Source organism: Mauremys reevesii, linkage group 16, assembly GCF_016161935.1.
Source record: "Mauremys reevesii isolate NIE-2019 linkage group 16, ASM1616193v1, whole genome shotgun sequence".
NCBI lineage: Eukaryota > Metazoa > Chordata > Testudines > Geoemydidae > Mauremys > Mauremys reevesii.
The window spans coordinates 18,912,013-18,927,856 of record NC_052638.1 but is presented as its reverse complement, the minus strand read 5'-3'; the positions used below and the strand labels follow the sequence as shown (position 1 = coordinate 18,927,856).

At 41.8% G+C, this 15,844-nt stretch overlaps 1 protein-coding gene across 11 annotated transcripts in view; it reads right to left on the bottom strand.

The window, feature by feature from the left end:
- Positions 1 to 9,031: 9,031 nt before the first annotated feature.
- ZNF423 (zinc finger protein 423) overlaps positions 9,032 to 15,844 on the bottom strand; it is a 402,730-nt gene continuing 395,917 nt past the window's right edge. For all 11 annotated transcript variants that reach the window (XM_039503470.1, XM_039503477.1, XM_039503474.1 and 8 more), the window contains one exon: positions 9,032 to 9,653. In XM_039503470.1, coding sequence (XP_039359404.1) covers positions 9,624 to 9,653 — 30 coding nt within the window. In that variant the 3' untranslated portion in view covers positions 9,032 to 9,623. The remainder of the gene's footprint in view (positions 9,654 to 15,844) is intronic.

Sequence of the window (15,844 nt, the reverse complement as noted above, 5' to 3'; positions counted from 1 at the left end):
TGATTGGCTAATACTGAGGTGCTGACTACACAGCCTGGAAAACTAGAAAGGCTCTCGCCCTGGGAAGGAAGAACAAACGGATGACACTCAACTGCTCAGCAGTGCCAGAGGCTCTCGAAGAGGTGCACAGGGGGTGCGGGGGAAGTGCTCAGTTTACGGCTATCCATGGTGCAGTGGCCCCGTTACAGTAGTTAACACACACAAGACAGTTTATTGAGGGTATTATTTAAAACAATATTTCCAGACAGGGAAAAATCTGCTTTCCCTAATTTGGAGACGGAACCAAAGCCCACTGAGGTCAATGGAAAACTCCCAGGCCTTGATTCAGCAAAGCACTTACACACATGCTCACATCCCATTGAAACCAATGGAATTTAAGCATGTGTTTAAATTAAAGTATGTGCTTGAGTGTTTTGCTGAATCGGAGCCAATCTGACTACAGTGGGTTTTCCTTAAAACCAAAAGGAAAAATAAATTTCTGTCCAGAAAATTAAGAAAAAATAATGTTTAATAAACACAAAGTTCATTAATAAATTGACTTTCCTAATCTAATCTGTGTTTACTAAGTAATACCATTGTAACCAAACATAGATTAAATTCACATGCAATGCTTTCCCAAACATATCCAGCTAAACCTTCTTCACACGTATCAAATAAAAACTGTCCATGTAGTGAATGTCATAATAAAAAAATCATTTTGATTCCGTACTGAGATGCTCTCAAGCGATTAAATTACAGTTCATTAATAGGGCAATGAAGATTCATACTTTGTTAAGAATCCTGTAGGTGATGTGGTAATTATCTTATCTTACTCTTGGAGTGCTTGATTATTTTTTCCTTTGGATGCTTTCTACAGATAGGCATGTGCTTGCTCTCTCTCATTTTATCTATTAAACTTTAGAAAAGTAACAATAATTCCTATATAAATAGACCATAGGTCAAGCTGTGGCTGTTACTATAAGAAGAGGATCTTACAGTCATGAGGACAATAGCAATTAAATGAAAGGTGAGTGAAACTAAAGAGCACACAGAATTGCAAGAAAGGAGAGTTTGGGGAGAAAGGAAAAGGTGCAGAGGGGAAAAAAATCAGGACAAGGAGATGTTCATGTTATATTCAATTTAACTCTGAGGACCTTGTCTAAATTAAGGATTCTGGCACCAGTGTAGGCACCCCGATGTAAATCTGCAGCATGAAATCTTGCTCCATTGAAGTCAATGATAAAATTCCCATTTGCTCCAACAGAGAGTGATAAACTTAGAAGTGGAGGATAAGAGAACATCTGGAAGACCCAGAACTAAATGGATGGATGTAATTCAAAAGGATTTGATTAACCACGGAGTCAGGGCCGCCCAGAGGATTCAGGGGGCCTGGGGTCTTCGGCGGCGGGGAACCCCCGCAGCCGAAGACCCGGCATGTCGGCGGCGGGTCCCGGGGCAGAAGGACCCCCTGCCACGGGTCTTCAGGGCACTTTGGCGGCGGGTCTCGGAGTGGAAGGACCTCCCCCCACCGCCGAATTGCTGCCGAAGATCCGGAGTGGAAGATGCTCCGGGGGCCCGGGCCCCACGAGAGTTTTCCGGGGCCCCCGGAGTGAGTGAAGGACCCCGCTCCAGGGGCCCGGAAAAACTCTTATGGGGGGCCCGTACGGGGCCTGGGGCAAATTGCCCCACTTGCCCCCCCCCGGGCAGCCCTGCATGGAGTTTCCAAGGAACTGTTTCAAGACAGGCTGGAATGTAGGACTCAAAGAGCCAACCTGGGATAGCACTGGGCTGAGGCCAGAAGAAGATGAGGTAGCAGTAATACGTATTAAACATTTAATGTTCAGGATTAGTCAACGGACAAAGATCTGAAGTTGTGGTCAGTCAAAACACAAACACTGTATGTAAAAGGTGACTGTACAGACACTGTAAAAATTATGTCCTGCAACATTGTTTAATAACTTATGATTAGTTCAGAGTATTTAACGCTGCTAATGACACAGAGGTATGCAGACATGGAAAATGTAAAATCATTCAATATATGAACAGTAATATGTTAAATTGTTACAAATGTATTGGCTTCATGGCACTAAATTTATCACTGACCTATGTGTCAATGTTTACCTTGACTTTTATATACAGAAGAGCAATAAAGTTTTTCTTTACACTCTCATAGCTTGTATCTCAGTGTCCCTAATATCACCGAGGTACTTTGAAGGGTGGTTAGTCTAACGTGTTTTGTGAATTCTCTGATACAACCTCATGTTTACAGACCATCTAGCCAATGGAGCTCCCACTTTAACTGGAATCTGAGCAGAATCCTCCTGATCCATATCAGCAGCCACCAGTTTGAAGAGTAAGTTAATGTTACATGGACAAGTAGATAAAACTTTACATGGGGTTTTCCGAGAGCATCTCCATTCAGTATGACACGTTATAGATTCAGACGCCCTTCTGGGCCAATATATCTCCTTTTGGCTACAGACAAAAACAGGAACAAGACTCAGAGCCAGTGATGGGAGCCAGATGCAGTAATAAAAGCAACAGCATATACCAACAAAGGGTCCGATAAGTACTAAGAACTATTGTCAATATGAGTTGCAGGGGTTTGGAACCTCACAGGATCAAGCCCATAGAGAGAAATCATGACAGTAAATGTGAAAGTTGAGGACTCTCCTTCCATTTCCTAGCACCAGATTTCATTTTCATATTCAGTGAAGGCTGAAATTTGTAATTACTTATTAAAACAGCCCCAGCCATTTTGCCTACATCGTCTTTGGCTCATAAGCAAAGCAGTAATTGAGGTGGCAGCATTGTTGGTCATTGTGTGTGCCTTCATTATGTTCTTTTATATAAACGCTGGTTATGGCAAATATTCCACAAAACAACTTGCTAGACTGTAATTTACATTAAATGTCACTGGACATTTGTAGGTATGATCACACTGTGATGGAGTGTAAGATTCTTAAAGAAAAACAAAAGTCAGCATTTGCAATCAGATCATTTGAGTTCAGACACTACTGAAGTGCTGCAAGGCACAGCAGAGACTGGAGAAGAGACCTGCAACTCAATTTTTTCCAGCCTCAAGTGCTAAGTGCAGCTAGTGCAGCCTTCCTTTCTTTTCTAACTTGTGTTGCCCATCCACAAGACTCAGATGGTAGAAAAGGCAAAAGGAAATTGCACACTCATCACGTCTCTCTTGATGACCTAAGCCTGCTAGATGGTTTACATCTTGACCCACTGTGATTGGGGGCAGGAGGAGAGCAACAAGAATGTGCTGAGCAAGCTCTCAGACACATTCAAGTGACCTATCCAACTGTGGCGTGTTTTGCAACTCATCCAAAATGATTCATTCAGTATAGGAAGTCATGTGGGTTGGTGGATAACACTGAACAACAAGTTGGCACAGCTTCTATTTCAAGGAGAGGTAGCAGGTGTTACACCTACCTCCTTGTCAATCTGCATGGAACAAAGTCAATTCCTGATCCCTAGGGTTGGGGATACCTACCCTTTTAACTTAGTGTAAAAGTAAACTAGCATGTGGACACACACAAACTCTTCATCTTCTGGGAGACAGTTATCTCTCATAGTTCCCTTTTCCTCAGGGTAACGTGGCAGGACATGCGGTGGTCAGTTAAGCAATTTTCCCATCCCACTGCCGTGAGCGTCTTTGAACCATACTCTTTGGTATGACATTGAGCAGTTTGACCTTGGCTAAAAACTTTTAGCTAAACCCTGTTCAGCACCAGATCAACCAAACCAGTAATTTTTGTAGCACAGCTAAGGCTTAAGAGAGCTGTGCTCTGGGGACTTGGGACTGTTTGGAAGTAGGAGCCAGATTCTTTACGCCATTGGAAGGGTGACGAAGTTACTAGCTGAAAAAGGCTTCTTTTAGACTAACTCAAAACATTGGCTGTACAAAGTCATCCTTATTTAGTTAATTTAGTAACGAGGCTGGAGGCAGCCTTTTTTTGATCTCCTAGGTTAAACCCCTAACTATAAGAAGTTTTAGTTTAAAGTGGTAGTAGGTATGGTACATACACCATTTAACGGATGGTATTCTCTAAAAGCATGTAATGGAGTTAGGCATGCAACGCCAGTTGAAAGTCTAAGTCCCGAAGGCACTTTAGAAAATCCCATATTAAAATTTTGCCTGCAAGTTGGCTGTGGGTACAGTATGTGGTTAGAAATGCATTATTACATTATTTGTGGTATTATTAATTGCTGCAGTTTTCATTTAATTCTTCAGTGCTAAAACCGATTTAGTGGTTTACATAGAAAAAATGTTTAAAAGGTTAAAAATTGCAGCAGTATTTTTGGAACTGGATGTATTTAGAACAGTGCTTAGGTTTCAAACATAGCAAGAGAAAATTTATTTAAATAAAAAGTGACCCATTTTCACTGAAATGAAGAAAAATTATAACTAATTTTCTTATTAAAATTGAGTTTTGTAATTTTTTAAATAAAAACTAAATTTTGAGCCTAAACTACCTGTCAGTGTCCAAGTCAACTTTCACTAAGAAGAAAATTAACCAATTTCATGTCAGCAGAGTAACTGGAAACATAAAAATGGTCTTATTTGCCCAAACAGGGAAATTAATCTCATTCTCTTGAGAAATGTGACATTTCTCAAAATAGCTGTGCATAATTTACATCTGCCTTAGTCCTTTCTAGTTTAGGAATGAACCCAAATCCCTCTTTATAACCAGGAGGCCAATTCCATCCTCAGTTACAAGAGTGTATCTCCCACTGCCTTGAAGGTGTGGTGCACCAACGTAACAGAGAACAATCAAAACCAGCAGGAAATTAAACATTAAAATATAATCTGACATAAAGGAGGTGTACTAAAAAGGAGCTTCAGCCTTTGCATTTGTTATATGGTGTATTCGAATCCCAAATGTAATACACTGCATAAACCAATTTAGGTACCTAGCGTTTTTGCATTGAAGGGTATATGACCCTGAAAAGTATTTTCTACAAGGTGTTAGTGACATCCTCCAAACTCAGACACAGGGCAATGATAACTAATTGTGCTCAATTTTGGTATGTTGAAGGAATCTACTAATTAGCAATATTAATATTAGATCATAATTAGGGCCCTACTAAATTCACAGTCCATTTTGATCTATTTCACAGTCATAAGATTTTAAAAATCACAAATTTCATGAGTTCATCTATTAAAATCTGAAATTACACAGTGTTGTAATTGTAGGGGTTCTAACCCAAAAATAAGTTGGGGGAGGGGAGGAGAAGAGTTTTCAGAGTTAGGCCTGGTCTACATTATGCGTTTAAACCGGTTTTAGAAGCATAAAACTGATTTAACGCTGCACCTGTCCACACCAAGAGGCCCTTTATATCGATATAAAGGGCTCTTTAAACCGGTTTCTGTACTCCTCCCTAACGAGAGGAGTAGCGCTAGTATCGGAATTGCCATATCGGATTAGGGTTAGTGTGGCCGCAAATCGACGGTATTGGCCTCCGGGAGCTATCCCACAGTGCACCACTGACCGCTCTGGACCGCAATCTGAACTCGGATGCAGTGGTCAGGTAGACAGGAAAAGCCCCGCGAACTTTTGAATATTTCCTGTTTGCCCAGCGTGGAGCTCCGATCAGCATGGGTGGCGATGCAGTCCGAAATCAAAATAAAAAAAGAGCTCCAACATGGACCATGCGGATGTGATCGCAGTAAGGGCAGGCAAATCCATTCTATCAGCGCTCCGTTACAGAAGATGAAATTCAAAATCATTTTTAAAAAATCTCCAGACAGACGCCATAGCAGGGACTCAGCGCACTGCAGCGTGACAAGCGTAACGGAAAGCCAAAGAATCAAATGGACGCTCATGGACTGGAGGACTCAAGGTATCCCACAGTTCCTGCAGTCTCCGAAAAGCATTTGCATTCTTGGCTGAGCTCCAAGTGCCTCTAGGGTCAAACAAACAGTGTCCATGGTGGTTCAGGGCATAGCTCAGCAATGTACACCCCGCCACCCACCCCAGAAGTAAAAGGGAAAAAATCCTCTCGTGACTATTTAACATGTCACCCTATCTTTACTGAATGCTGCAGATAGACGCAATGCTGCAGCAGTCAACACCAACATCCTTGCTCCCACCTCCCCCGCTATGGGTGGCTGATGGTGCAATATGACTGGTATCCGTCCTCATCATCATGAGCTTTTTGGCACGTGGTGCAGTGCAAAAGGACTGGTAACCATGCCGACTAGCATCTGTCAGGTCCCCCAATGTCATGTGCACCTAATTTTTCATGGTAGATGGTGCAGTATGGTTGATAACCATCTTCATCATAGCAACAGGGGGCTGAGCTTCATCAGCCCCCACCCTTCATGTGTAAAGAAAAGATTCAATTGCCCCTGGACTAGCAGCAGGATGCTGGGCTCCTCTCCTCCACACTCCTTAATGTCCTGTCTGGACTATCATAGCAGCTGGAGGCTGCCTTCCACTCATTTATCACTAACAAGTCACTGTGTCTTATTCCTGCATTCTTTATTACTTCATCACACAAGTGGGGGGACACTGCTATGGTAGCCCAGGAAGGCTGTGGGAAGAACGGAATCAACAGGTGGGGTTGTTGCAGGAGCACCCCCTGTGAATAGCATACAGCTCATCATTCCTGCAGGATCTGACACAGAGCAGCTGTGCTTTCTGGTTCTATGATACAGTGGTTCTCTAGTACACTTGCCCATATTCTAGGCAGGACTGATTCTGTTTTTTGATACCATAAAGGAGGGATTGACTCAGGGAGTCATTCCCAATTTTGGCTTTTGCGCCCCTGGCTAAGAGCAGCCAGGGGCACTTATGACAGCAACAGATGGCGCAGTGCAAAAGGACTGGTAACCATGATCATCTTTTTACCAATTTATGGATTGGTAGATGGTACAGTATGGTTGGTAACCATCTCTGCTGTCATGCAAAAGCAAAAGCATGCTGCTGTGTAGCGCTGCTGAATCGCCTCTGTCAGCGGCATCTAGCACACATACGGTGACAGTCACAAAAGGCAAAACAGGCTCCATGATTGCCATGCTATGGCATCTGCCAGGGCAATCCAGGGAAAAAAGCCGCGAAATGCTTGTCTGCCGTTGCTTTCCCGGAGGAAGGAGTGACTGACGACATTTACCCAGAACCACCCGCGACAATGATTTTTGCCCCATCAGGCACTGGGATCTCAACCCGGAAATAAGGCTGCGGGAACTGTGGGATAGCTAGGGAATAGCTACCCACAGTGCAATGCTCCAGAAATCGACACTAGCCTCGGACCGCGGACGCACACCATTGAATTAATGTGCTTAGTGTGGCCGTGCGCACTCGATTTTATAAAATCTGTTTTACAAAACCAGTTTATGCAAATTCGGAATATTCCCGTAGTGTAGACGTACCCTTACTGTAGGAAGGTTTGCGGTACTGCTGCCTTCAGAGCTGGGCAGCTGGAGAGCGGCGGCTGTTGGTTGGGGTCCCAGCTCTGAAGGCAGAGCTGCCGCCAGCAGCAGCACAGAAGTAAGGATGGCCTGGTATGGTATTGCCACCCTTACTTCTGCGCTGCTGCCTGTAGAGCCGGGCCTCAGACAGCAGCTGCTACTGTCTGGCCACCCAGCTCTGAAGGCAGCAGTGATATTACCACCCTTACTTCTGCACTATTGCTTTCAGGGCTGGGCACCTGGCCAACAGCCACCGCTCTCCGGCTGCCCAGCTCTGAAAGCATCGCAGAAGTAAGGGTGGCAATACCACGACCTCCTTTAAAAATAAGCTTGCAACCCCCCTGCAATTCCCTTTTGGGTCAGGACTCCCAATTTGGGAAACGTTGGTCTCCCCTGTGAAATCTGTATAATATAGGGTAAAAGACCAGATTTCACGGTCTGTGGCGAATTTTTCATGGCTGTGAATTTGGTAGGGCCCTAATTATAATCTGGCAGTTTGATAGGTCAAATGTGCAGTGGCTGAGTAGAGAACCCATACCAGGAGGTCTAGACGTTCATGTGGCTGATATGCACACAGTCTCCTAACTGGCCCAGCAATTACTGCATATGAATATAAACATGAATGTTAATTACCTTGTGTTGAAACAAACAAAAAAGCAGAAGAAAGGGATCCAATCCTGCAAGAAGAGAAGGATGAGAGGGGATCTGATAGCTGCTTTCAACTCCCTGAAAGGGGGTTCCAAAGAGGATGGATCTAGACTGTTCTCAGTGGTACCCGATGACAGAACAAGGAGTAATGGTCTCAAGTTGCAGTGGGGGAGGTTTAGGTTGGACATTAGGAAAAACTTTTTCACTCAGAGAGTGGTGAAGCACTGGAATAGGTTACCTATGGAGGTGGTGGAATCTCCTTCCTTAGAGGTTTTTAAGGTCAGGCTTGACAAAGCCCTGGCTGGGATGATTTAGTTGGGAATTGGTCCTGCTTTGAGCAGGGGGTTGGACTAGATGACCTCCCGAGGTCCCTTCCAACCCTGATATTCTATGATTCTATGAAGACGCTATGTACCCTCAATTTTCATTGGCATCAGTAGGAGCTGAGGGTGCTCCAGCCCCCACCCATAGGGTCAGGGCTTGGAAACAAAAACAAAAAAACAAAAAAAAAACCCCAACAACCCAAAACCAATTCTATGCACAAGTTTTATACAGTTAATTTCTAAAGTACCAACTGTTCCATCATAATGCATGTGCTTAACTCCCATTAGCCTTAAAGGGAGTTCTGTGCATGCATCAAGGAGAGGACACACTGCTCAATACAAGAGTATGTTTTGCCCTCCTCAAGGCTTCACTTTTCATGGGTTACTGCCAGTGCTCAATGTGTAATGGAAGAGGTGCTGGGGCTCAAGCAATTGTTCTACTTTCATAACTGATGTGGCAAGTCCCGAGGGGTCAGGGCTACGAACTGCCAAGCCCAGAATGCTGGGGCTCAGCCCTAATTAAGCACTGGTTACTTCATGGGTTACACGTGTATGGCAACAAATGATTTTATATCTAGTCCTCTGACACACACGTACAGCTGATAGTGACGTAACGTGTACTGATAGATGCACTGAAGCTCTGACACTGATCGCATGTATTCCCTTTATTGAACTGTACTAGTTATTGCAATCAGATTAAGTCACATTTATAAAGCAGACCATCCAGTTGCACTGAAACCGATTATATTCATTACATAGTTTTAATCACTGTCCGGTGAACTGGCAAATCCAATCAAAGCATTAGTCTTTAATTAAAAAATTCAAAAGAAATATTCTGACAATAGCCAAGCAATCACATCACAATGCACAATTACCTAAAATTGCAATTAAAAAGCAGTTAAAAAAATCACACCTAATCTTTAACTATCCATATAATACAAGAAGCAACAAAGGGCAACAGCATCAAAGCAGATTTATCTAACACTATAAATTCAGGCAGAAGCAGAAGCTCTAAAGTACACTAGCTGAAGCAGGACAATAAAAAATACTGAGCATGGAATACTTTTAATCTCTTCCATTAATATTCATTTCCAGCTGCTTATAATAGCAGCGCCTCATGGCCAAATCATTAGAGTTTTACATCTGGGTTGCAAATGACACTTTGATTGGATGTAATGTTCAAATGGTCCTCCCCACTGTGCCTCCGTCAAGTCTTCTGCAGAGAGGTGTCCTGTAGTGCCAGTGGCTCACTGTGCGTGCTGACTCAATGTGTGGTTCTGGAAAGATGAAAAAAGGATACATGCATGAGGGGCAGAATAATAGAAAGCATGCCCATACCCTCCTACTCAGTCCCATTTATGCAGAGTTCTACATAAAAGCGTCTCAATTATTACAAAACAAAATGCAATAAAGAAAAAGTACTCATAAGTAACAGCTGCCAATATGACACATTTACTTTGTACTGATAGATCTGTTAATGCTGGCATGAACTTAGGGAAAAAAAATTTTTTCTACCAGCCAAGTACAGCCTTTAAGATTTTCAGTACATATAGAGAAAACGGTAACACGTCACGAGAAAAATCTGCCTTCAGCTATTCACTTAATTGTAACAATTAAAAAAAATCTGTATCACTGAGGGATCCCTTCCCATATTTTACTTTTCATTCTCACTAGTCATTGGTAGAAGTACTGTCAGAAAGAGACACCAGATTGTGACACACATTTTGCAATCCAAGGAATACTCCAGCAATAACAACTGAACCACAAGTTTTGGCAACAGGGCAATTTACACTGCAGAAAACATGCTGGATGTGTCCCCCAGAAGTTCAAGCTCTTTACAGAATAGACTATGCTGCGCATCCTTGTGAACAGCCCTCCTTTTTTTAGTAGAGCTGTAACCACCACCTGCAGTCACAAACAGCACTTTTAGCATAGGAGGGAGACATTACAGTCCAGTCATGACACTTTGTGTAGAAGCCAAATAAATCCAGAAGCAATCTCAAAGCGGTATTTTCTGTGCAATACATATCCGTACATTTTGCTTGCATACTACAGCCCCAATCCTGAAACCGTGCATGGATGTAACTTTATTTGCATGAGTAGTCAAAAGGATAATTTGTGCAAAGGTATACTTGTGCATGAGCCTTTGTAGGATTGGGGCCTAAATGTTTTCAAATTTTGCCACAACCTCTACCAGTAAAAATTCATACATTTCACTTCATGCTAGTTTTAATTTACTAATTTCTATCTGCCTAGTAATAGAACCATGCAGGTCTCCCAAAGAAAAAGGAAAAGTTTCTAAAATTATATCTTAATTTGGAATTAAATTATTTATGTACAATGTATTTCAAATACATGAAGATATTTTAACTTTTCATAAATCATCTGTTCCTTCTAAATTATCTACTGTTACATCTCAATCAGAAACAAATGGGTCCTCTACTTCATTATGGCAACGGCATCTGTCTAATGAAAACTGTCTTGTGGAAATAGTTAGCTAATGAACCTTCCATTTGCAGCCCTAGTCTCTCTAGGTAGCAGTGACCCCATTTAAAGCTGGTATTATTTGCTGAACTGTGCACTCCCAACAACTGACCACAAGGTGTCAGAAGTGCTGTTGAGTTCCTAAATCATGTCAAAAGTTATCAGCAATAGATATTGTGGCAGGCAGATTCTTATGAAACGCTACACAATGATCAGTCTTTCGACATGACAAAAGATTAAGGAAAAGGGGGAAGTGTTATAGTTTAAACATGCATAGGGTGATATTTTGTGAATTAAACAATCAACTGATAAAATAGCAAAATAACTACAGCTTGCTTAGCGTAACAACTATAGCCCATAGCATGGCTATTCCATGCCCTGAATATTGCAACAAATTAAGCTAAAATATTTGAGATCAATAACCCAAACTACTGTGTAGAGAAATGGAAAGCTTACTAATGTATTATGAATCACATCTGTGGAATGTAAAAAGAAACTGTATTTTTTGCTTTTAAGTGATTTAACACAATGAAGCATAAAACCTGACAGCTTATGACTTTTTTAAATATGGAGAGATTTACCAATCATACAGAAGTACCACCTCTGCAGTGCTGCATGTTATTCACAAAGGGAACAGCAAGTAACAAAGTTTTGTAATAGGACTATTGTAGCTGTGTAGGGGAAGAGCAACACTGTACCTATCTTGTAGGGCTGGAAGAGACCCTGAAAGGTCATTGAGTCCAGCCTCCTGCCTTCACTAGCAGGACCCAGTACTGATTTTGCCCCAGATCCCTAAGTGGCCCCCTCAAGGACTGAACTCACAACCCTGGGTTTAGCAGGCCAATGCTCAAACCACTGAGCTATCCCTCACCCCCCTGACAAGTGAGCTTGTGCATTAAGACAATTGAAAAGATATTTTTTAAAAAGTTGAAAAATACAAAGGTATCCCCGTGTTCAAACATGGTCCTGGGCATTTTTACCCATGGCTATTTCTACTGCACTTCATTGTAATTCTATTTTTAGGTCATCCTCAATACCAATAAAAAAATGCAAAAGGTTTACCATCCACAAATCGAAGCAAGGACTATTCATGGTAGACAAATCCATACTTATTTAGGCAGTGTCATTTAAAAGATAATGCACAATCAGCACTTGATGCAGGGCGCACAGTCTACAGTCAGGGAACATGATTTCAAATCTGTGTGGCTGCTGCATTGATTACACCAGGCAGGTCAATAAAGGAAGGGTATGTGACTCAAAATCTGATAATGAAGCACTCATTGTGAACCCTCCCTCTTCAAACGTGGGGTAATAATATGTTCTGCCACACATCTAATATAAAAAACAGTGTTTTGGTGAGCAGAGTCTATACAAAGATGCAAACAAATTATACCTCAAACCAGCAGCTGTATGGAACCGAGGTCATTTGTTTTCAAGTAAAGACTCGTATACTGAACATAATATACAAGCCATCAGTCGAATGGATCAGATATACATTTTCCATATGAAAATCTTGATTTCCTGGGGAAAGCACTGTTCTCCCTTCCCCTCACATGTACTGCAGGCAATTGACATGTTGACTAATCCCAGCACCAAACAGTTAACATATAAGGCCAAATTTTTAAAGAGCCTCAAAAATGCACTTACAATATGTATGGGTACAGCTGTCTGTGTGTACGAAATCCTTCATCCATCTATGAGAAAACTGAATCAACACAAGCGAAATGGGTAAAACTTGCACATAAAAGTGCCTGTGAGTCCTCGACTGTGGGGTTTCTGTATATGCTAACAGCTAACCCCACAAATACCACAGATGCATATTTGGAAGCCCTATGAAAATATGCTCATCTTCTGTGTTTCCAATACACATTTTTACTTGTTAAATATGTTTCAGACCACAAAAGTGAGCCATTTGGTTAAAGCATGACGACTTCTAACCCTCTACCACTCACCAGCAAGATTACATTTCTTTTTTTCCCTGCCTCATCCTGAGGTGTGAGTGTGTGGCTTATTGCCACTGCATTTTGGTGAGGCTGAAATCGGCTACATTCAATCCTTGCATTTTATAACTTTGTTCCCCAACATGAACATTTTTAAATTTTTAATCCAATCATCTCATGTTTTTGAGCTCAAACCTTTTAACAGTAGTCATTTTGCATGCCCACTGCTGGCAACAGACAGTGTACCAAGATGACCAGATTTTCAGACCAAAGCAATTTAAACCTTATCAGTACCAACTTCAAAATCTGTATCAGACCTTTGGGGAAAATGTGCTAACCATATTATAAATAAAAAAAATGACAAGAGGTAGAGAAATAAAGCACAGGCAAAGCTGTTAGCACATCTTAAATTAGCTAGTAGAGATCCCTTTTCATTGCATCCCTTTGTACTAAAACTGAACTATTATACCAGGTCAGCAGAAGTGTAAATTTGAAGCCAGTGAACACTGTATATTTCCCAATATATCAATATTACAGCTATACTTTTGCTAAGTAACGGTTTGTTGACCAGCGTGAAAATTCTCATTTCCTACCAATGGAGGGGTGGTTTAGAACTGCAGTGGGAATCAGGATGGCTTCAAACGGTTTTTCCTACACAGCAAGTTACACTCTAACAAAACCAACATAAAACAAACAATAACCGCCCCCCCAACTTTAAAGGTGACATGCAAAAGAATATTGAAGCAGTCACAGACAATTGTGCTAAATCTTCCTCATCTTCCAACCATGCCCTTTGTGCATGTGTAGGTATGTGCGTTTGGTGGTTAGGGGAGTAGGGCATAATGTATAAACTAACCATTAAAAGACATCATGGCAAGTGGAAAACTGCAGCAGCACTAAGCTAGCCTATCAAGATAAGGTAAGTCACTGCCTTAGTATGACAAGGTTGGGAGATTTAACTGACGCCAATTCTGAAAGCCATGTCAGACAAAACTGGGCATTGTCCCTGGGCCCCAAGAGTGCTTGGATGCTTATGTGGTGTTTTCTACTCACTGTGGCATCCCCAATCATCTGGAACTGGGTGACCGGTTTTGTGGACAATAAAAAGTTTTACTGTAAGGATTAACTGGCATATATGCATATAGTGATCGTTCCCCACAGCATAGTTAGTTGGGAACATCAGTGCTTGCATTGGTGGTTGGTTCAAGCTAACTTTGCAGCACACCTTGAATGAGCATTTCTTTGTTTTTGTATGGGTACATAGTGCATTATAATCAAAGCACTTGCACAGCAACCTCCATTTTCAGAGCACTTGATCAACAAGAAAAGGAGACAGGGTCGAAAGAGGATAACTTAGAAATTCTTACACGCTGCATAAGGACTGGGGGAACAACCTCAAAATAAGCAGCACATGATGGAGCAGAGCTACAAGGCTGGCACTCAGGCTGGGAGTCTCCCACACTGCAACCAAATTCCCTGCCAATAAGTCACAGGTGTACTACACAGGAGCAGGTGAAAAAAATAAAATGCAACTGCACGGGGTGTGATGATGGTTTGAGGCCATAATACATCCAGTCTATGGTGGAATTGTGCATCTGTTCTGTATTTAGGTATTTCGTCCAAGTTGTTTTGTCTACACATTTGAGCATATACACCTAAAAGACTATATGTTGTACGGGGTGAAGAGATGGCACAAGACTGGCAATATGTGCCCTTCTGGAGTGAAATTCATAAGCCTCCTAGCAGTTTTATACACAGACTGGGGACTCTGATTAAAGGTTATAAAGTCTCTCAGTCTAACTCCCATTAAGATGAACAGCAACCTCTCCTCAAATAATTTCAACAGAAATTATAACAGATTTGTGTAATAAACAGCAACATGAAACTCAACAGGTGCTTAGCCCACTGGATGATCCATGAATATGAGCAGACCCAGGTATTTCTGAATATAAGTGGATAGCAAGTATTTTACTGCCCACACATCTCTTTAATTCAGCCTGATGAACATATTATCCTCTGGCCAGACAGCACACCGGGTTGCATGGAGCCAGGGTAAATGGAAATCACTGTAGTTACAGGCAACACCACAAACTGGAAGTGTTGACTCTACTGATGCTGCAAGAATACAACTGCATGATCTTGTGACATCTAGGAAGATAATGCCTATAAATTATTGTATTTCTCCCAACCAGAGAGTCCTCCAGTTCTCTGTAAGAGCCTCATGGATTCCTCCTCCGGCCATTTTCTTCTCCCTCCTCCAATGCTTGAGGCCTCATGCTACCATCCTGGTAGCCAAGGAGGACTGCATAGGACACCTTTCAGAGACCAACACCACCCCTTATAGAGCAAGATACTAGTGGAGCTATATGAAGACCTCCTTACTCTCCATGTTCCCTCACCTACCCTCCTTTAGGGCATTACAGGGGTCGGAGAATATCCAGAAAAGAATCAGTTATTTAATAGCATTCCTTTCTGCTGGTGAGAGTCACATGCACAAAAACCCTAATCTTCCAGTTCAGTTACCAGTAAATCATGCTCCTCAATGCAAACACACACAAGAGTCCCCATTTGAATACTTAAACCTCCGGACAAACGCAAGCCAGGATGTCTAAATAGTTAGGAAACACTATCTGCAATGTCTTTTTTTTTTTTTAATCACAACCTTTGTTGTACTGTCTGAACCCCAAATAATCCAAAACTCTTTCCGAAAATGTCATTTTTATGTATGTATTCATATTTTATAAATTATGGGTTTTTTTTCAATTAACAACAATCCATCAATAAAGATCAAAATCTTTGTACCTTGACTTTATAAAGAGATTAGTTTAGACAGAGGACACAAGAAGACCCTTGCCTCAACCATCAGAGATTATCGCTTCCTGTGGAAAAACAATGAGCCTTAAATTGATGCTGAACTAACTCTAAACTTGAGAGGCATTCAGGGATGTCATGACCAACAAGAGAGAGCACAGAGGAAAATCAGAAAACCACTCAGAAGAAGAAATCTGATCACAGAATGAATAGCTTTATTTTATTTTTTCGGT